The following is a 23,288-nucleotide window of genomic DNA, read 5'->3' on the forward strand; positions in this document are numbered from 1 at the left end:
TTGGAGTATCATATAGTTCTTGTCACTCACAATACAGCAAGATCAATATGCATCATAACAATGAGCCAGGAATATGAGTGCTGTTAGTAAAGATACTATCAGGGAAATTAATTATTTAATATGTATGACAATGTTGGCCAAGAACAAACAGATATAAATCAAGCACAGCAACTAGAATTAGAAGAATACACTAAAGCAGTGAGATGGAAGCAAGAATCCAATCTTTTTTTTTAAGATGGAGCATGATCAATTACCAAAAGCACTGTATATTTCTGCAAGTTGCTGCAACACTATAATTGCTCCAGGACTGTTTTCTAGGTCACTGTGATACATGCTAATATAAGTGAGATAAGAATCAGTTCCTGGAGGTAATGCATGGATGAATGGATAGGTGCTATAACTGACTTCAGCAGATGTTGCTCCTTTTGACATCGCTTGTATCTCTGTACAAAGACTAAGATAACATTGATGTGATAACATCAGCCTCTTTAAGACACACCAATGAAACTAGCGCTTTGAGTTAGAGAAGAATGAATGGAGCAAACTTGGTTCTTGCTGATATTCTGAAGAATCTAGGAAATCTCTTATGAGGCTGCACAGATTAAGGTATATTGAATGTATTTTAAGTGTAAACAAGTACCAAAAAATTATTTTCATGTTAAGATTTTTCCTCTTTTGCTCAAAAACCAAGTGACCTGGTAGTCCAACAGGCTGCTCTCACTGTGGAAGAGGGGAAGATTGAGAGAAGACCCTTACCACCTTTTTCCCCAAAAGAAAATGAAATTAAATGCCACGTGGACAAGAGACAGAGACTATAGTATAGATCTGGACTGATTTGTCTGTTTGACACCAAAGCAACAGACCTTAAGCTAAAATTTTTGTCAAAACCATGTCAGAGTATCATATCTCAGTTTCTGTGTAGATTGTACAACTGCCATATAGATTACAGTATGTTTGACTTGTATACTTCAGAGGTCTTTTCACAGGCTGTAGCATCAATAAAGAGAAGGCTCTAAGTAGCCTTCAACAGAAATCAGCATTTCTGTTGCAATTAACCTTTAGAAATGGATGGCTGTTTTTTTCAAATTAACTTTTGAAAGATACCCTTGCAAAATTTATGAGTGAAATTCCACCCCTAAAACTGGAATCAGTCACTGCAAATTCCTTAATATTCAAGCATTTAAATTATCTTGAGATTGTAAGACAGTGAGGTCTCACAGCAGCAACAGGGAGTACAATATATCAAAGAGATCCATTTAAAGATGACATGTCTGAGGCTACATAAAACATCAGCTACAAGAAACAGTTCAGCTGCAGTCACTGGGTAATTTTACCTTAACTGCACTGAAAAGAAATAAATCCACTGGATGAAAAGACGAGATTTCTGGCATTTAAGATATCTAATTTGCCAAAAAATAAGTAAAATTGTTAAAACAAGTAAACTGGATACTTTAAAATGTTACCTATATAAAGACTGACTTAGTTGAATCACTTAATAATTTTCCTTAAAACTAGTTGGGAAAAGAAACCATTGTCATTAACGTTTCATGAATTTTAGTGATAATGCCTTGTAGTCTGCAAGATAGATAGATATAATCCCTGATACCATCTTTTAGCTTTCTAGACCTTGGCTCCAGTTAAACACAGCTGCAATAGATTCCTTAACCTTCTCCATTTAATCTGTCAACCTTCCTTTAGTGAGGTCTAGTGGATATTTCTCTAATCTTGCTGATTCTTGATTGTCTTTGGTTTTACTAAGCATGATGATCAGGTCAGCAATCATAAGAAGAACAACCATTAGCAAAGGCATCTAAAATGGTTTTCATTCTTGAAAATCCAAGCCCAAGACACTAGGCCAAATCACTGACAGATACTAATGACATACAGCAGATCCTAACTCCAACTTCTCCTCATTATGCAATATCATTTCCTCTGCCATGTCCTGTTAGTGACTAAAGCCACTAACTTTATCTAAAGCTAGATCAAGTATACTAACTCAAAGAATATAATATACTAATGCAGCAATTGTCTACTAAATGTAAATACTACTTTTAAAAGGGATAACAAATGCAAGCAAAATTTGGCTTTCGTTAACACTGTCTCACATTTATCCCTAAATAATTTATGCTGTGACTATGTCTTTCTTGATGCCAGACATAGTATTCAGCTGTCAGTCCTCAAAATCTGAAGGTATAAAGGGGTTGAAATGAACCATTTTTCTGTTTGCAAAGGAAAAACAAAAGGCATCAGCTGGGAAAGAGAAAAGACATTATTACCACTAAGTATGATAAGGCCTTCAGATAAGACACTGATCTAGTCATATTTATGTCTAATAATTTCACCATTTTAGAGCTAGATGGAAACAAATGATATTTCAGCCTTGCAGAGCATGCTGACATCACACAGCCCCCAAATTTAGTTCTTTCATGTAGTTTGTCTGTGCTGGTGTTATTAATAGGCACACTAAAGGGGGAACTTCACCCTGGCTCAGCTTTGACTCACTGAATGGCCTTGAGCATCACATAACCCGTCTCCAGTTCTCTATCTGCATAATGCGTTTGGCTATCTAGTGACTTTACAGAGTCATGGGGCAAATAAATGAGCCACTTCACAGAAGTTTTAGATTGCAATACACTGGCTTCCTTTATAACCCCTGTGCACTTTTACAATTTATTTCCTGAATTTTAACATAAACCTGCCTTTTTCATGAAGGCAACCAAACTGTTTAAACAGAAAGAACTATTTAAAACTTCTAAATTAAGCTTTTTAGGATTAGTACTTTGAAGTAAAAGAATGGAACCATAGCCACATAACAAAGCTTATAGTCTCACACCCCAAAATATCTTTATTTGGTGATGTTTTTAAAAAAGATCTTCACTGTCCAGAGGAAAGGGAAGAAAGAAGTAAGCTTAATTTCTCACCATGCAGACAAATAACACATAATGTGGTTAGTAAAATCTGCACTGCAAAGTATGGTCTGGGCATACCAGATGGAAGAATCTGTCAACCAATCTCCATTACTAAACTGGCAGTGAAAAGAGCTATATTATTTTGGAATCTGAAGTGGCTCATATTCATTTGACTGCACCAGAGGACATAAATCCTCAGTGCAGCTAAGATGACTTGCCCAAAGGTAACTGAGTTAGTTACATGGTTAATTTTTTTTCCTGTTTTCCATTGAAACTATTCAGATTTTCTAGCCTTCTCTAGATTATAACTTCTCTGCTCCAGGTCTGACCCTATCTGTCTTTATTAAAGAGAGAAAGACTCCCTCCCATCAAGGAAGCCCCTGAGGGGACTTTTAAGACATTGACATGCAACACTCAAATGTTCATTTATATATAATGGGAGCCTAAAGTAAATGCAAAAATAATTTATACAGTCATCTGACATTAGTTTAAAATGCAAAGATGGACAAAGCAAGCACATTAATTATCAGAAGTTGCATAGTTCAACACTGATTATTGCATCAGTGAATGCCAGGAGATAATCTCCATGCTGCAGCTTTACAAAGTCTGGACATTACAATAAAAAGTGATGCCTCATTAGATACAAGTGATTGAATGTTTCAAGGTGGTATTCTTGAATGCTCACTCATCCATCATTTTCTTATTTTGTCTTATGACTTGATTTACTCCTTGCTTGGATTAGGGTCTAGATCAAAAATGAACAGACAGTAATGTAAAGGAATATTTATAATCCTGGGATACATGAGACATAAGTTGAACAGTATTGCCTTAACTAACTGAGCAGTGAGATGTTTCCCAAAGTTAGACCCTCTCAGCTATGCTAAGCAGGAGCACAGATCTTTGGATAGCACAACTCTCAGAGAATGGTAAATGCTATTCCATTTCTAATTATATCACTAGAGAACAGTGAGAAAAATTAATATATTACCCAAACAGGGCTGCATGTAGATGTATATGAATGCTTAACAGGTCCCTGGTGTTGGAAGTACCTTGTCCACTCCACAAGAAAAAAGAATTCAGAGCTCCAGTCTAACTCACAGCTTATATGCTCATGGAACTTGGCAACAGGACAAGGAAAAAAAACTCTAAAGCTGATCTAATCACTAGTAATGACATAATTATTATGACATAACTACAAATTTATGATATATCTAGTCTGACAATGCTGGTTTTGGATGATAGTTCAAACAAGGATGCAAAAAATGCAAGGTCTAATTTACTCCCAGTGTAAACTGGCAGTATTCCCATTGACTTCAATGAGAGATTTACATGGTCACCCCAGTTCTCATTTTGGGTCAGCTTCTTTCCAATATTGAGTTGCACCAGCCTAAAAACTACTAACTCTTAAATCCAAAGCAAGCATCTCCAGGGAGGTGGGGGAAAGGCATGTTTTCATGTAAGTATCTGCATTTAGACAGAACATTTAGATTTACTGTTATTGGAGTAACTTACCCATATAAAGAGAAAAGTTCTTAAAAAATAAAATTAAAAAGCCTCAGAGGCAGAGCAGCAAGAGCCAGTCTAAAATATCTATGGGACTCTTTTATATCCAGATAACCAGAAAGCAAGACTCGAAAGCTGCTTAATGGCTGAGCAAAATAAAGTCTAACATACAATTTCATGGCAATGGCTCTGAATGTCAGATGGAAAAAGGCACAAATCCTTAGCAAAAAGAGAATGAAAGATCATGGGAAATTTGGGAACATAGAGCCCCTCACCATGATCCTGACTAGATGACAGGTTTACTGCAGAGGAAACCTGCAGTCATGTAAAGCTGAGGACAGAATAGAAGTCCCTGAAATAGAGAGTAACAAGGAAGAAAGAACAGGCAGAGCCTTAGATAGATGTAATCTGCTTGGGTTGTGTAAGCAGCAATAATATATTCAAACATTAAATCAGAATGAAATGTTTCTACTTTTTTGTTTTGTGGGAAACGGGATTTTGTTTTCATTGTGATGCAACCAAATGAGAGTTTCAAAACAGCAAAATTTCCTGAGGAAGGGAAATTGAGTTGTACTATGCAAAATACTTTAGTCATGTTAGTGTGTGAACTGCAGTAAAACACAAAAAAATGCTCCACCCTACTGCAACCCAAACTGCAAGAGGAATGAGGCTAGAGGATCAGTAGTAGCCCACAGTCAAACCAAAAGTATTGCAATGCAAAGTTCTTGATCCTGGAGAAAACACTTCACTATAACTTGGGCTATCTTTATAATTGCTGTGATGATAAAGCATTTATTTAGACACTCTACTGTATTATCTGAAAGATTTTGCCACAGACTAGCTCTATGAAGGGAAAAATTAAGAGAGAACTGAGGCAGCCAAGGGGTCCATTATGTCTTCTCAGAAGACAAAACAGTGAATCATTTATGACTAGTTCGATAAGCAAAACCACTGGTTTTAGAGCTCAGCTATAAATACACTTTTTTAATGTGGTTATTGAATTACTATTTAATGATGGTTGGTTAAAAGATGAGGTTGCCCCAAATCTGTATCCATTACCACTAAAGGATAAGTGCCTAGGACTTGTGGATAGGTGCTGTTTATTGACTTTGATATATTGCATAAATATTGGGGCCATATGGCAATGACTCAGGTCAGGGCATGTCGCTCAAAACTCTGTACAAATGTCAAAGAAGTGAAATCGCTGAATCAGTATTTTATATATTAAAACATAAAAAGAAATACAAGTTTTATAAAAGCACAGGACTTGAACACTAGTTTCTGAACGGCTAGGTTATTTTTAATAATGATCACCTAAATTTCCATCCACTGTAACTATTGCTTCGCATCAAAAAGAAAAGACTGACGAGGCTACATTGCCTACATGGCACTGCAAGTTTCTGCCACTAGAGTGTGTCAAGGCATATGTGAGGACTAAACCTCTTCATACTCCCTATCGTTGAATTCAAACCATAGCACTGGACAAAGACAAGCAGCTTGAATCTACCATTTTTCTGATTTCCTGCTTGACTGCTAGAACTTGTCTTAAAGCTTATACTACTGAGAAGAGGTCTCCCCCCATTACTCTGCTTATGCTGGGCAATGGGATTTTCATATGAATACTGAACAACACAGGCATCCAGAAATAGTCCAGCCGGTTTTAAGATCCATTACACTGTGCCTGTGTTTTCAGTTCAATGTCAATGAAATATCCCTTCCAGGCTAAGACTTTTACTTTGATGCAATACAATAACCCTGTTATTTTGTATTGAAAAGTCAGTACATCCAGTCAATGTATGTAAATCTGTCCCTCCCTGCTTCCCTCTCTGCTGGATGTGTGCAGTTAAACAGCTGAAGTAAAATTTGGGAAAAAAACTCCACATACCTATGCAAAAACTGAAAATCTGCTGTTGTGCTGAAAATGGAGATGATCTGCTGTATTTAAGAAATCAATGTGAAGAGAAACTATAAAAGCCCCTCTCTTTGATAGTAAAAAAAAAATCAGAACAGTTAAAATTAGAAATGCGTAGGCATAAAGCATTGCCAGTATCAAACAGAATATGTTGAAATGTACACATTTGGAAATGCTAAAAATCAGGTTCTGCCTCCATACTTTACTGAATCAAGGCTTGGCCCCTTCTCCATCTGTAAAACTGCACTGACAGCGCTCCCTTCCTCTCTCTTTTTGCTCATTTTTGTCTCTTCAGATTGCAAACTCTTCTTAGCTGTTTTGATTACAGAGGTTACCTCTTGGTAATAGTTTTTCACTGTCCAGAGTGTCACCCGCTTGCTGAAGATTTTAGCTACTAGACCAACCCAATTAACTTTTCTTTAAAACACATTAAAAACAAAAAAACCCCCCCAAAAAAACCAAAAACCCCAACACAACACCCAAACCATGAGAGATAGGAATCCTACACACAAATCTGTAGTCACATACATGCTCAAGTGGTGTTCTGAATGGAGACATGTAGCACTTGATTTCATTATCTACTTTACTTCCCTTCTGCTAAGCCTTTCTTAGAAACTGTAGCAGCTTTCTGAGCTTCCAAAGGTCCACAGTGTTATAGTGACAATGATGACTGAGCAAAAGACCTTCTGAAATCCTTAAGGATCCTTCCAAGTCAGCCACATAGGGTCAATACAAATAATGGGAGAAGAACTCCAGATCTGAAGATGTAGCCTTTGAGTTGCCCAGATCAGCCTGAGAAAGAGAGAGAGTCTGCCTGGGCACCTGGAGTTCTCATCTCTTGCTCTGTAACTTTACATGAAAATTTTAAATGTTGTATTTATTTGAAATGAGCTAGTGGCTGACAAGAGAACAAGGAACATGAAAGAGAAGAATAGGAACACAACATTTAAGGGAAAGATCTGTGACTGATAAGGTCTCTTTCACTCAGTGTATACTGGGCTAATGATACATTAGGTAGGTATCCCACAATCACATCAGAACTAAGAGATCCTTCTTTTCATGTGTAGCCTGCTGAAATCACAAATCCTTGCACTTCCGTCCCAAAGAACAGGAGTACAGCACAGGCAGAACATGCAGAAAGGCCCAAGGTCTAACACTGGTACAATACAAGGGAGGAACTATTATCCTTACACACCAACAGAGGTGTAAGTAAATGTCTTTTCACAAGTCACCTGAAAATTATCAGGACAGTGTCTCCTGAAGATTTCATAAATAGAGTGAGCAAGTGAAGTTTTCTCCAGTTCACAAACCAAACCAAAAGGTCAGAAAGAAGAGGAAACCTCGGTTCACATAGAGCTCACACAGAATATTTTTTCCTTACAAAATAGCAAACTAGTAATTTTAATTTGGGGTAAACATGAAATATTACATTTAATTAAAAATAAAATGTTTCATACCATTTTTATAAAAAACATCTTTTACTTTTTTATTTAGAGTAATTTTGAAGTGGAAAATGGTATTTCAGTTTCAAAAGATGAAAAATTTCATTTTAAGAATGTTAAAATACTTCCTTTAAAAACTGAGAAAATGTTTTTATAGTTTTCTTATTATTTCATTTGAAACTATTTGCCTAGTTCAACCTAATCTCAAAAATGGTCCCAGTCCTTTCAAACCTCTGTTATTCTAGGAATTTTAAAATAATTCAAAATTTTTGTCCAGCTCTATTTATAAAGTCAAGCAGCATTTTGGCCCTACAATCTTGGGAAAGGAAATATTCAAGAGTCTTTCCAAAATAGCTTTCTGTTTCCTGCCACTGTGTCCCTAGCTGCTTGCATGCTCGTGCAGCGGTAGCTCTACCCCCACTGCGGCAGAGTCCCTCATTAAACATTTTCTCGAATTAGAGTGTGAAGGCTAGAAAGTGAACTTGCTGCCTTTATAAAGAGGGAAGAACACCCAGGAGAAGGTATTTAAATTATGTCCTGAGGCAGAATGAAGTTGATTTATGTCAGGGATTATTTTTATCACTCCAGTCAAGTAGAAGTTATGCAGCAAAGTCTGCATAGGCACAGACACGCAGCACTGTTCTGTACCAGGCTCTGAAAGTGTTTGAAAAGAAAGGAAACTTAACAGCAGGCGGAGCTCTGTCCTTCTGCAGCCCTTCCCGCAGTTCTCCACGGGGAGGGTTCCCAGCCAACCCCCCAGGAGCTGCCTCTGCTCAGGTGGGCACCAGATCTCCCCGGTTTGCGCAGCTCAAGGCAGACCTCGCCCGCGGATTGCCAGAGGAAGGAGACTGTTGGGTTTGGCTCCTGCATCTACCGCTCCACACTTGCCCCGGCGCAATGATGACGGAATGATGGGATGGTTATGGCAGAATCGCGTGCCCCGTTCTTCGCTCGCATACTGCCACTAAGCATCTCTGATTCGTGCTGAGATCAGGAGAGCTGAACCGTGAACACCTGAGAGCTTTCCCCCTCCTTTTTGGGCTGGGTCTGACACAAGAAGGAATATATTCTGCCACCCCTGAGACCTCAATCCAAAGCCAATGGCCTTTCAATTGATTTCAAAAATCCTTGGATAAAACCCTAACCAACTATCTCTGCACAGTAAGAACATGAAAACAAAACTAAACCCCCACAACTGTGAAATTACCTCTGGAAGAGGAATGGCTATTCCTCAAGATTTTTTTCTTTGAAAAAAGGCAGCGTACTTCCTGAGTTTTTAACATGTAGAGGCATGTATCCAGTTGCCTGAAAGAATATTATCTAAAACATTAAACCTCTGCATTTAATTTTCATGGGTAGAGAAGGAAAATCAGTAAAAAGCTGTAGAATAAAAATCAGAGCAATGTTTCCAAGCAGCCTATTAAAATAAATAAATTACTTAGATATTAAAATTCTCTTGCAGTTTTCAAAATACAAACATTGCACCACATTTCCAGTGCTTGCAAGCAAGAACAAATTCATTATAAACTAACACAAAACTGTATTTTCCTGTGCCACTGGTGAACAAGTAGTGATGTGCAAGCTCATAAATAGGAAATTTAAATGCATTTCTATGTTAATAAATGTAATGATGTATATCGCTGAATTTTAATCATCTAGTGAATATAGTTCCTAAACTGCAGAGGGTAAGGAACTAATTGGATTCTCCTCATCTTGTCTGTTGGCTGTGAGTAGCATATTGTGCATTCCCTAGAACTGAAAAAGGACAAGACTCTGGAAAAGGAAGGAGTTACATCCAGAGACCATGAAGTAGTTTGAACTTTATGATGAGGAGCTTTTTATCTTTTTTCTTCTTTTAAATTTTCAGAGTAAAAATACCACTTAAGAGACCCCCCACCCTTTGAAACAAACACAATTGAGAATCAGTGATATGTTATAAAGATAATTATCAAAATAGTAACTAAAAGAAATAGTTCTTAGAGCAACTCACATACTTTAATCTCTTTGAAATTTCAGACAGCACATCTTCACAAGAGCTAAGATGTGATTTTACATTATTTTATACAAGTGTAGAGATGCAGTGGATATATATGTTTTCCTAATGGACCTATCTCAGTTCTTGACATTTTGAATAGGAGCAGCAAAAAGCACTAAGACATCAGATGGCTTAATGCAAAAATAAAAAATTAAAAAAAAAAATTTAGCAGAAAACATGTACACAATATGTGGTATATACATACTACACTCACAAGCTTTATTCCTTTCTTGGCATGAATTTTCATGGCAACATTACTTGGAAGTAAAACATAAAGATTATAACATATATTACAGATTTAACATGTATAAATAGTGTTCTACCAACTAAAATCCAAAATTTGTTTGAGTCTATATTATATTTCATTATATTTTTTCCTGTTATGAGAGGAATCTCGTATCATTCCTATGAGATAATGACATCTAATAAGAGCAGATGAAATTTGCACAGCAGTTTGCAAGAGAGAACTATTTTTTAATCTCCATTTTACATAAACAAAGCTGATAATAGCAAACCTTCTGGTGAATAAATTATTAGCAATTAGCCTTAATTGGGGTAGTGTATACTATCGGAGCATTTCAGTGGTAGACAAATGCAATTTGAGAGAGGTTTATTCTCCAGCAGTAAAATAACAGGCTGAGGTCACTTTAAACAAATGTTTGAAATTGAGTGTATTATTAGTGTTTCAATCACTGCCAATTGCCTTTACTTACTATAATTACTGTTTCACAAGATTTAGAACAAACATGTTTTGCTATCTGCTGCAAGACAACATGTCACAAATTGAGGTGATTCAGATTGAGACTTGTCTTATTGGAAGCACATTCTGAAGCCAAGACTTTAATCCTAATATAAATTATTCAAATCTCCTCACAACTGTACCTGTTTCCTTTAAAAAATAAAGTAAATCCTGTATGAATTTTGCCCTTCCTGCTCAGAGATGTCTGCTCCTCTGATTCTCTTAGTCAGGACTCACCCATTCCAAGTATTAATTCCTTTCTAACACGTTTCTTTTCCTAATTTTCCAAAAGAAATCTTACTGACCACAGCTATCTGATTTTATCAAAAGTAACTAATTTACAGCTTTCTACAAGCTTCGGGGAGTGGATTCCCTTTTTCCACAGAAGGGCGATGCAAGAGGCCATCCTGTTTTACCTAGCAAATTAAAAGCAAACGTTGGAATAACCTACTTGCAATCTAATGCATTAGTAATGAACAGAAAACTACCTGATAATGTTTCTCATGATAATTTTTTGCACACTGCTTTGGATGATGACCAGCAGTGGCCTTGCTGAGGGAGCATATGGTTGGGACACTGATGACCGGAGATGACATGGCATTGACTTTAGTGACTTACCCAACACTTTTAAAGCAGACTCTTTTGATGTCCTAACTTCTATGGTTATAGTAAGATAATGCCATCATATTTTCATAAGTAAAAAGTACATACATTTTCCATTGTCATCAGTTGGAGAGCTATCTCAGCATTTCTCATCTTGTGCACTTGGGAATAATAATTACTTAAAATACTGACAATCATAAATATCTGTAATATTAAATGCTGTATAAACAAGTAACTATTTTTCCAAGAGATGCTAAATGTTTTAAAATAGAAAGCTTAAAAGTTTCATAAGAAATGCATTCATAATGTATCAGCTTTGCAAAAAAAAAAACCCAAACAAACCTCCAAACTTTTAAGTTATCTTTCAGGGGAAAAAAAGGTCTATGTAGGATAGTTAGCACAAATGACTATTATCATCTCCTTGGTCTTGGACTCTGTGAATGTATGAATACAATGGTTCATACCACTTCATACATCTCAGAACAGGTTTCCCACATTGTCCTCATGGGGCCCATAAGAATTGAAACTCTGCATTAAGGCAATAATTGTAATCAAACCACATACTTCAGCCAGCAATCCACAGGACTCAGGAAGGAGTTAGTTTCCCTGATGCACAATTAGTTTCCCTGATACACAATTAGTTTTTATCTATTGGATTTAGGTTTGGGTATTTTTCACCTCCCCCTGAAGCACCAGTTCAGCCTTAGTTGTTTGGACACACATCCAAACTCTACCCACCCAGATCAAGTCAGAAATTAAATCAGATAGTGCCAACAGACTTTTACAAATAAAACCAATGTAATTCAGCAGTGTATAAATCATATTCATCCACTGGCAGCTGTGCAACTTCTAAAGCTCATCTGGTGATTCTTGTTCCAAAGCAAAAAGAAATAATTTTATATTCAATTTAACAGTTTCTCAAATAATTCCACAAACTTTGCATAGCACAAATGGCTTTTCTGATATCTTGATTTATTTTTCCCTAGTAGTGACAACTATATAAGTAGGACTAGAAAAGTGTACTATTATGTTACAGAATTATGGTTTGGTTAATATATTTCTAGTCTGTACAGCACAGCCCTCACCCTCCACAATCCTGAGACCCTTCCCTCTCTACTTTCTCCCTACTCAACATTTTTTGTTTTTACAGCCCTTTGTCTCAAGCACACAGCCTAGCTCAGCCATGGAGTCCACCCCATGATGGACTGCAGCTTCAGACCTCTGAATGAAATAGAAATATGATCACATTTGACATGGCTTCTTTTCCTCCTGATATCAGCATGACAACACAGCTGATGGCAGCATAGGTATGTTAGAGCCTGGGCTGCTGCTAAGGAGAAGGGAAACATGGTAGCAATGTGACTTTAAAATCTATATGCACACAAGGTCTTTCACACATCTCCTTACCTCTGTACTGGGAAGAGAAATACGGAAGTCACACACAGCATTATTTCTCTATTCCTTGGATAACCAAAGAGGGCTACCCGTGGGATCAGAACTCATACAGAAAATGCCCATCCTCTTCACTCCACCTCCATAAAGGCTATCAAAATCACATGTAATGTTTGGGGAGACAAGAATTCTGCACCTCTTTAGGTGCTGACAGCACTTAGAACAAACTTAATTTGATCTACTTCTGATCCCTTTTCTGTTTATGTCCCTGGTGCAGGTAGTTCAAAGAACAGGATTTTCCTTATCCCCCTTCTTCTCCTCTGCCAAGTCCTCTGTGTTGTTCTCTGGACTTAGTTCTTGGCAACTCTTACTTCCCTCTCTGTCTGGCAGACAAGGCAACCTTCGGGACCCTTATGCTCTTAGTGTCACCACAGGGCAGAGGTTACGATTCATAGAGGAGCTGTCTCCTGCCAGGCAGTGAGCAGTATGCTAATGTGACAGCTTGGCAAGTATTTGAGAATGTCACTTCCAGCAAAATAACTGTCCTGAATGGCATTTGTCATAAATACAACCACATATCCATCAACAAAAAAGCCCTACAAAATTTAACTCTAATATATACTTTAAATGGGATGCCCACAGGCACTTATGAGTACATGTCAGTAGCCGTATGTGCTGCAATCCTCCTCTTTATATATATGCCCAGCATAATCCTTGCATGCACCATATATCAAATCTGTATTCCCTTCTTTGGAACCAAGATTAATGTAAAAATTTCAGAATTAATTCAAATGCATTAAACAGAATATGAATCTTCATTACTTTGGCTACCAAGCAGTTAAAGAATGTGGCAAATGACCAAATCATCAGTCTGCCATTCAGTTTCAGCTATGTGCTGGGCTACCATTTCATTTCAGGTTCTTCAAAGCCCTGCAGCTGAACTACAGACGGGTATTTAATGCAGAATTGTATCTTTTGGGGGAATGTGTTATTTTTAAATACTTAATAATTATGAATTCATTTGCCGTTCTTTTTATAAGCAGGGGATCATAATGAACTCATCTGTTATTCATGTGAATGTCAAATGCGTTCCCACAGGAGTTTTATTCTAATTCACTATTAGTTAGTGGACTCATAAAATAAAATGCTATCCATTTTTTACTCTGAACATGTAACGCATGGTAATTGTTCATCAAACGGTAAATGTAAGATTTTTCTTTGATAACTTTCAGTTCTGATTTAACCAGGTAAAGAACTACGCTTAAAATAAGGGTACATTTAGAAACAGTTAGAAGTAGATTTGATAATCAGTGAGTCTTCCATTTAAAATGCAATGAATGAGATTATCATGAGCTAGTATTTTAAAACGTGGATGCCTTATACTATAAGCATACATGCCTGAACAATGTGCATTCCACATAGCAAGACAAACTGTACCCCAGTATAAATGCCTAATGATAGTTCAATGAAAGATGCATTTTCAGTATTCATGAGGTGATCACAAGAGTTTTGATGCAGCTGTGCTACTGCAATAGAAAATTCAGAGGTGAGATACTTACAGGTCACTGCAGAATTTGAATGTGATGACACTGGACAGTGGGACTTTGATCTATGAAAACAAACACAAACTAAGCAATACAAAAACAGAGAATTCAGACTTTGATTTGGGTTTTTTTCAGAGAGTTAAATACATGGGGGTTTTAATGAAATTATTTCAAAATTCTTCTAAATCCATAAACTGAATGTTAGCTGTAAGGACTTACCCCACGAAATGATAGCTCTGAAACATTTCAGCAACGGTTTCTTAGATCCGACATGCCGTGCTAGGCTTCTCCTCAAATATGTCCGATCTTGAAATGCTCTTTAGAAATGTTAAACAAAATTAATGAATTACTATAAAGATAGGGAGATGGTAACAAATCCAGAATCCCACTTGTAATTGGAACCACTAGATTAATATGTTTATAGTTTTACTTTAAAATACACAGGCAAAGTTCTTTTTTTCAGTTGAAGTAACAGAAGGATATGTTTTTAGTGTTAAGGATAATCTCAATTACTTTTTTCTGCATGGAAATGGTAATTTCCTCAAATCAAATGTACAGTCTTTAAATCAAAATATGTTACCCCTGTTCAATCTCTGGCAGTCAGTAGGTTTTTAGAATATTAACCTTGAAGAAACCATTGACAAAAACAAGCATGCAAACTAAAGCTCAGATGCGAGTCTTGATGATCACAGAAATTTCTGTATGTTAAAGGTTGTAACTTCACGTGTTATAACCATTAGCAGAAAAACATAATCAGCAAGAGTACTTCCTGAATGCTATGATTTCTTTCATAGTTGAAGAAATACTATTTACTTTACTCTTTTAAAATACTTTTTATTTAAATAATGATAATGTTAAAAACAAAAGGTCTGTCTTTAATTGCTGTAACGTCAGATAGGAGGGACTGAGTTATAAAGATAATGTGGAAACAGGAATATCAGAAATAGTGAATGAAGGGAAGAGTGCACATGAGGGCTAACACTACTATGACAAGAATTGGGTGAAACTTTGTTGAAGCTTGCATGTTGATCAGCTGCTTTTTTATTCAAAATGAATGTAATGTATTTATTTTATACATTAAATAACTGTGACAAAAATTATCCCACCAGCAGGCAGCCTGAAGGCCCTCTTCTAGAGTGAGAATACAAATGTAGGAGGTAGGAAGAATGAGAAAACATACAGTTTTGTTTAATGGAATTTGTGCGTGCATGGATGTGTATCTGTATAAATACCACTTTCCTTGAAAGCAGAGGATAGCTCAGGAGACCTAGGAACAGACAAGTCATTCATCAATTTACAAGGGAACCTACAGGTTTAAAAGGCCTGATTTTGAACTCATCATTCTGTAACGGTGAAAGTCTATTGACTTCATTGGAGTAATTTGATTTATACATGTCTGAAAGAAGAATTGACTTTTGCAACAGAAAGTACATTAGAAAATACTATGCTGGAGAACATGAATTCTACAGAAAGGAAGCAATAAAACTAATGAAGTAACTATGAATAAGTGAGGTACCAAATGCTACCAATTCCCACAGATTCAGTTTTATTCAGAAGCTTGCAGGACTTGGGGTTCAGGCTTGCTAGTCTCCTCTGAAGTCTTAAGGATACAAGAAAGAGTTATGGATGCGGTGCACATGAGCTGTTTGGCTTTTGCTACCACACCCAAAAGAAAAAAAAGAAGAATCTGCAGGACTGAATACATTAAAGCAGACGGGGTGAGGATGAGAGGTGACTCCGAAGTGCTGTGATGATCAGCCTTACTGGGGTTGCACTCACAAATTGCCAATGATGAAAGTAATAACTGCAATGAGAAAGGTTTTGCTGGAGCTCTGCTAGCTTTTTGCCACAAAGGGTAATATCTGCTATTAATTAACATTCTATTTATATCGCTAGGCTCTTTTAAGACAGTGTATTTAGTGCTTTGAGCAGTTACAGGTTGATAGCGCTGAAGCACCAGCACCTTTATGGCAAAACACTGGCATTTGTCAGTTTTTCCTTTGTGTGGAAAAAGAGAAAGATAGGTGCACCAAAGTGACACAAATGGTGATTTTATAAAACTAGTCAGAGAAAGGAGGATCAGCATAACATTCAGGGTGATGTCTACAGCTCAGAAGCACTGGGAGATATAAGGTTAAGTAATTTAGGCATTGAGTATGAAGAATGCTAATACTTCTAGGGAAAAAAGTAAAAAAATACATTCAATAAATAATATGTTACAATACCAAAGAAGGAGAAATACTTATGAATGACACGCATATTTTTATAAGCTGCAATGGTCTACTGCAGCTAACGAACATTCTTTCAAAACAACAGCCAAAATATTTCATGAGGCGTGACTAAAAACATCTAATATAAAGTGATTAGATATTCCCACCTGGAACAGTGGAAGCGGTTCTTGGCCATTGTAAGATTAACACATTCTTTTATAGAAGTGAGAATGGTAAAGGGCAAGCAGAAGGATTCACTGATTTTCTGCTGCTCGCAAAGATTAAAGAAAAAAGTTCTTCAGTCTTTGGAGAAAAGAACAGTATCTCTCATTTCTCTGAAAGGAATAGAGAGATGACAGCTTCAATGCTATCTGAGCCGTGTAAAATACCAGAGCAAGGGAGCATGAACCTAAGCTAAGAACTGGTCATTAGAGGAATGAAGGTGGAATTCCTTCACACCAACAGCTAGATAACATGTGCAAAAAGATAGCAAAAGCAGCAGCCAGAAGAAATGAAATAATTTCACAAGAAAATTAAATAACATCTGAAGAAGGAATCTCAACATAGTCTTACATCAAAAGGAAGATCAAAATTTATGCCCATTAGCTTCCTTACAGGGGAGCATTTCTGTCATCCTAATCAATTAACATTGTTAACAATCAATTAACATTGCTAACATTCCTCTGTTTTCTGAAATTTCTGCTCCTTGCATTAACTAAATTTACATGAAAGCTTCATTTGGGTGTTTTTAGATGAGGTGTAAAATCAAGTGCTGACCACTTGGGATGGTTAAAGATGTAGCACAATTGTTAGAAACAGGCATGTAATCGTGGTGTCCTGATCAGATTTTAATTCTCAGCAATTGCATTCTATCCTCCTAATTGACTCATTCATTTGAAAATTAATGATTACAGTTTTTCCTAATACACCTAATTGTTGTGTCCTACTAGATTGTTGCTAGGTTTCATTAGGGGTGGCTGTATGACGCCTATATATCGTTCTAAATTTATTAACTTAAAACTCTTAAAGCTAGCACTTTCAACTCTTCAGAAATGAGAAATGCTATCAATACGTATGGTTGCTCTACAGTAGTGGAAAACATTTTGTGAAGGAGACCAACGACAAACAGCCATGTCAAAAAATATGTCCTAAGGCTTACTATTAATGTATCAACCAGCATAAATCACTGTAGCTCCACTGACCTCAATGAAACCATGGTGGATTTATACTGAGAATATAGCTATGTAAGCTACATCCTCTTTTATCACTGTACAATGGAAAAATACGTTCAAAAAAGATAGGATATTGCATTAACATAATACTTGAGGAACATTCCAGCTCACAGAATTAAGTTAAAAGAAATCTATTAAAAAGCTACAACTAGTCTCACCTTTCATTTATTGTAAGGACTTTGATCCCGAGGTTTTTAATTAAATAACTTTTCTGACTCCATTGCTACATTAAATGTTTTTATCTCTAGTTAGAAAATTGTCTAGTCCTAGATATTTAGTTTGACAAATAACATTTTAGAATACATGGTGCTTTTTGGTTTTCCTGTTTGTTTGGTTTGGGGGGTTCATTTGGTGGGGGCTTCTTTTGTTTGTTTTGGGTGTCTTCTTGTGAGTTTTTTTTCAACAAACCACTGCCCAGCTTTGCAGTGCAAGCTCCATGCACAGATGGTTTAACAGGACCAAACCCTAAATTTGCATAAGAGCGAAAAATATCTGTAAAACAATGTTAATTTTAAAATAACACAGATTGTATTCACAGTATGGTGAAATTATAACATAGCTCAAAATATGAAACAGGGCCAGGATTCCAGTAACACAACATGTGAGGACCTTTTGTCTGCTGGCTGGTATTACATCCTGAGATGACTTTTTGTACAAGATTTTTTAGAAGAGACTTCAATAGGGGCTTGATATATGGAACAATAGCAGGATATGGCCTCTAACTGGTAGGAACAATTACTGTTCTCAGACATGTGCAAGTTAACTTCCATTAACTTTATTGGATTTTGTGCACACTTTCTGGCCTAGATTCAGAGCTGCAACTAATTTCTCCTGGGGACAGCTGAGACAGGGAGCGTACTGAAGAACAGTAACTATTCTGTCGAAGCAGAATATACTGAGGAAAGCTCACACGAGTCTCAAAAGTGTGATAGACCAGTTTGGGAATAATGTGAGAAAGTAACACAGGCAAACCTACTTTCTTCCCAGCTTCACTCATAATACCTTGAAGGCTGCAGGGCAAGGGAAGAGTTGTCTAGACTGTCCCCACAATGGGTGGAAACTCCTCAGACCAAAGGAATTCTCAGCATGTAAATCTTCCAGTTTTATGGCAGGCCCATCCAAAAAAGATCATTATGATGGGAAGATACAAAGATAGAATTTAGCCTTTGAATTTTGGGAGATGTAAGTGCAGACTCTTCTCTAGAATAATAACTAACAACTTCATAGAGATGCTAGCTGTTTACACTGTTCAATTTGTGGAGTTTTTGGTTTTTACAGAATTAACTGTGGTATAATGTTTCCTCTAGTTCTAAGAAAGTGGAAAATAATCTATTTTGAAAAGAGGGTTTTCTGTTTCATTTCCTTCATTCCCTAGCTCTGACTTTTCTACAGTCTGAAGCATAAACTACTTCCCTTCACTTTCAAGGCCCTTTATCCACCTCTTATCTTTCCTCAACTGGCTTTCTTCACCTATTATTTAAAATTTAAAAACTTCTGTGATTTCTGACAGCTTCCCCATAAATGCATGCAATGCCACTTTAGGCTGTATCTTCTCATTTTTCACCAGTACTGTTTAAGCTGCCCAAGGCTATTAATTCTCAATTTTGTACAGCCACTCCAACAGGCCAACACGGATTTTTGTGCTGCCCTCTGATAAACCAGACTGGAGAACTGATTTGGCTGAGAAATAATCGAGGGAAAAGAATAATTGTTTTTCAGCTTGATCTTCTGCCTCACATCTGCACAAACAGCTGCATGAACACAACAGAATGGGTGGGACAGGAAAGGGAACAATTAGCTGAGGTAGAGCTGCTTAAACCAACATTACTACTACTGCAGAAATGCACATGGAACCACAGCCTAAACGTGCTATTTTAAGTACCCGTTTAAATCCCTCACCTGTCACAGTGCCTATTAAAAGAATTGAAACTAATAAGGCAAGGATTATATCACTCCTGCTTACCGATGCAGCCAAGTTTTGTCTCATTGTTTCCTCGTTCTGGCTGTTCTTGTAATTAGATTGTAAGATACTAAGAACATAGGTCACCTTTTGGCCTACATGAGAACAACCTGACTTCTACTACAGTCAGTGCAAATTCTACCTCTGATTCAAAAGGAATTGGATCATGTCTGATACCATTTGCCCCAAGCTACCAGCCATTCTGATGTTTTTGTTAAGGAGATCAATCCTTCAGAACAGCTTTGGATCACTGAGAAATATCTTTCTACAAATAATTCTGGTTTTCTTATCAGCATTTCTCTAACAGCTCTTTTCAAGAATCATGGGTTGTGATTTTTAATTAAAAAATTAATTTCAGTCTCTCACTTGTTACAAGTGACAATTCTAAAATCACTGGGGCTTTAGAACATGAGGTGAGCAATAGTACTAAACAGCTAGAGTCATAAAGGAGAGCTACATCACACCTAAATTAAACCAACCTAATTGCACCACCATACTGACTCTATTCATACTGCTAAAAGAGTTTCTTTTTTATACTGAGTTTACTCAGTACATTTGACTGCATGAGGCACAGCATAGTCATCAACCAACAGGAGAAAATCTGCTAAAGTTAGCAAAATATAGAAGTACTATATACATGAAGGAACTGAACACATTCAGGGTTCCTTGTAATAAGAAATGTAAAGGTCCTTGAGACTTAATTGAAGCAAAGGGCCAATGAAACAGATGTTGCAGTTAGCTGAAGCTGTCTTATCCAAAGAATAAACTCTTCTTCAGATATAAATGGAAATTTTCCATTGAGTCTGCAGTTCTCTCCACTTCAACATACTGACAAAAACATTTGATAATACAATTGTGTCTTCCTGATTCCACTAAACAATAGTTTCCACAGTTGTGTTTGTATATTTGCTGTTGTCTCTACATTGCACTGATGTAAAATAGGAGCACAACTATAGGCAAACACAGCACAGAACATCTGCAGAGGTGGAAAAAGGTGTTTTTAATGAATAAGTAATATATTTAATTTACCCTTTCATTCAGGGACTATTGCAATATAATATTTAATCAAAAAGTGATCGCTGTGCACTATCAGTAGTCTGAGCTCTGAGACTTACATTGAACCTTACAAATATCTGTCCCAGTGGAGTGAATGATTTATATTTGTGTTCGTATCATAAGCTTTTTCAATTACTTGATATTTCTATAAATGCTGGTGTTAAATAATGTAGGATGGTAAAAAAAAAAATAGAAAAAGCCAGAATTCAATACCTGGAGAAACTATTTTCCGAAAAGCAACAGAAGGTGTCACTGCTAACTGGTTTTAAACAAATGAATCCTGTAAGTGGAAAACACTGCCTTTGTTTTGAAAGTTGTTGGAGAGAGGGGAACTGGGTTCCGTTCTGAAGTATTCTCCAGCTCTAAACATAAACATTACATTTAAAAATGGAAAAGACTGCTTTACACCATCTAATTCTTCTCCTTTCTGTTTGCTATTATTCCCTGCAGCTGTTTCACCCCAGTATGCTTCACAAAGCAAGAAAAGTTTAGGCCAGTATTTGGACAGAAACCTTCAAAGGATTTTTTAACCCATTAGGATTAGAGCTCTAGTAACTGAGGATTTTCTCTTCAAATCCATAATTCAAGATCCAAACAAAATTAAGACCTTGAGGATGTTGAAGAAACCATTTCCAACAAGAAATGTAAAACTGAGTCTCTTAAGTAGTTTGTGACCGTGAAAACTTTCTGTGGACTGCATTTTAGCTTGGATAATGACTCTCTAAACTTGTGATATTATTTTAACCCTATGCAGCAGTCCTCACTCCCTTGTCTTCCTTGATACTGTAGTGTTGCTATTCTATGTTAAACAGCTGTTAACATCCCATGCCAGAGATGGCTGCATGCAACTGGCGGGTGAGGTGTTATTTTCTAAATACACATACAGTTTTTGAAGTACTTCATTCCTGTTTGCAAGTCCCTCCGTAAACTCAGATATATCTATATATGAAGCTAATATAAAATGCATTTCCTCTCCCACCCCGGTAGCTTGGTAAGCTTAATTTTAGATGCCTGGAGCACTGCAGAAACTCACATCCTTTTCCCTCTGGACTTCCTTTCCCTAGAGGTCTCGCCGTGAGGAAGGCCGGGCTGCAGGCACCGAGGGCCGTGGTCTCACAGGGTCACGGCCGCTTGCCCTGTAGCTGAGGGCCTATGCTCTGAGCCGCTGCTTATTCGATGTGAAGTAATTGCCAAAGCTGCAATTAAAAAAAAAAAAAAAAAAACCCGTGGCTTTTAGCCATCGCTATTGCACGTTTAATAGGTGCATCCAAGCACTCTCTACAGGCTCACAGCCTGCCGGCTCCAACACTTTTCCCCCCTCCCTTCTCTTCCCAAGAGAAAGGCATCTCAGGTCACTTGAATTATTTAGCGGGGTGTTTTTAACCATCTCAAGGGCTTTGCTTCTGCCGTGCGGCTCCTACGGAGCTCGGGTTTGTGGGTTTATTTTTATTTATTTTTTTCTTTAGCACGCGAGGTGGAGTTGATCCACTTCCCTGGCAGAAGGAGGGGAAAAAGCACAGGGGGAAGGCGAGAGGGGTGGCTCGGCGTGTGGAGGGGAGGGGAAAGGCCGCCAGGCCCCGCCGCGGCCGCCACACCTGCGGGCCGCGCTGCCCCCGCAGCCCCGGCCCTGCCCGCTGGGGCCACTCACCGGGTCGCTCTAACGCAGCTCTCTCTGTCTCTCTCCTCCCCCCCTCCCCGTCTTCCTCTCCTTCCTCGTCCTCATTCATTCTTCCCCCTTTCCCGCCGCCTCCCTCCCGCCCCCTCCCCGTTGCAGGCGGAGCGGGCCCGGCAGGAGGCGGAGCGGGCCGCCGCACGTCCCCCGGCCGGTTGGCCGGCCCCCCCGCCATGGGTCGGAAGCGCTGCGTGGGGGGAGACGGCTCCAAGATGGCGGCGGGTTGCTGCGGGGTGAAGAAGCAGAAACTCTCCAGTTCCCCTCCCTCGGGCTCGGCCGGCCCGGGAGGCGGCGGCAGCGGCTCCCACTGCGGCGGGGCGGCGGCGGCGGGGGGCGAGCCGGGGGCGCTGCCCCCGCCCGGGGGCCCCCGCCTCAACGGCCTCGGGGGGCTCGCGGGGGGCGCCGCCGGCTGCGCCCTCTCCCCGCCGCTGCCGCCCAGCTGCGGCGGGGGCCCCGCCGGCCTCTCCCCGCCGGCCGCCTCGCTGCTCTCCTCCCCCGGCGCCGGCTCCGGCGGGCCCGGCTGCAGGAAGATGGTGGTGTCGGCCGAGATGTGCTGCTTCTGCTTCGATGTGCTCTACTGTCACCTGTACGGCTACCAGCCCCCGCGGAGCCCCCGCTTCACCAACGACCCCTAGTGAGTATCGCCGCCGCCGCCGCGCCCCGGCCCGCCGCCCCGGCCCGCCCTCGTGGGCGCCTCGTGCGCGCCCGTCCCGCCCGGTTCCCCCCCCCCTCCGCCCCCCGGCCGGGCGCCCCGCCGGCCCCCGCCTCCTCGCCCGGCACCTTCCCCGCCGCCGCCCGGCCTCTGTCCTCGCCTGGCCCCGCGCGGCCCGCCTGTCCCGGGGCCTGTCCCACGGCGCCCCCGCCCCGCGGCCTCCCCACCGTGCCCCGGGGGCCGCGCTGCCCTCCCGCGCCCAGCTCGCTTCAAGAAGCGCCCCGCTCCGCGCTGCCCGGCGGCGGCCGCCGGCTCCCCGCCTCGGCCGACCGCGCTGTTAACCCCTGCCGGGCCCCTCGTGGCCCGTCGTGCCCGGGACTCGCGAGTGGTACCAGACCCCTCCGGCCGTGCTGCGCCTGCTCCGGGC

The 23,288-nt window shown here is 39.3% G+C and overlaps 1 protein-coding gene and 1 long non-coding RNA gene across 2 annotated transcripts in view; one reads left to right on the top strand and one right to left on the bottom strand.

The window, feature by feature from the left end:
- Positions 1-22,251, bottom strand: part of LOC141949177 (uncharacterized) — a 52,723-nt gene extending 30,472 nt beyond the window's left edge. The window contains exons 1-4 of the long non-coding RNA XR_012630676.1: positions 22,186-22,251; positions 21,571-21,733; positions 14,299-14,396; positions 14,095-14,144 (exon numbers count right to left, since the gene is read on the bottom strand). This is a non-coding gene — a long non-coding RNA (uncharacterized LOC141949177). The remainder of the gene's footprint in view (positions 1-14,094; positions 14,145-14,298; positions 14,397-21,570; positions 21,734-22,185) is intronic.
- Positions 1-23,288, top strand: part of AMMECR1 (AMMECR nuclear protein 1) — a 109,394-nt gene that overhangs the window by 3,640 nt on the left and 82,466 nt on the right. Inside the window, exon 2 of the mRNA XM_074882445.1 lies at positions 22,312-22,843. Within this exon, the coding sequence (XP_074738546.1) occupies positions 22,383-22,843 (461 nt within the window). The 5' untranslated portion in view covers positions 22,312-22,382. The remainder of the gene's footprint in view (positions 1-22,311; positions 22,844-23,288) is intronic.

Source organism: Strix uralensis, chromosome 13 (genome assembly GCF_047716275.1).
Source record: "Strix uralensis isolate ZFMK-TIS-50842 chromosome 13, bStrUra1, whole genome shotgun sequence".
NCBI lineage: Eukaryota > Metazoa > Chordata > Aves > Strigiformes > Strigidae > Strix > Strix uralensis.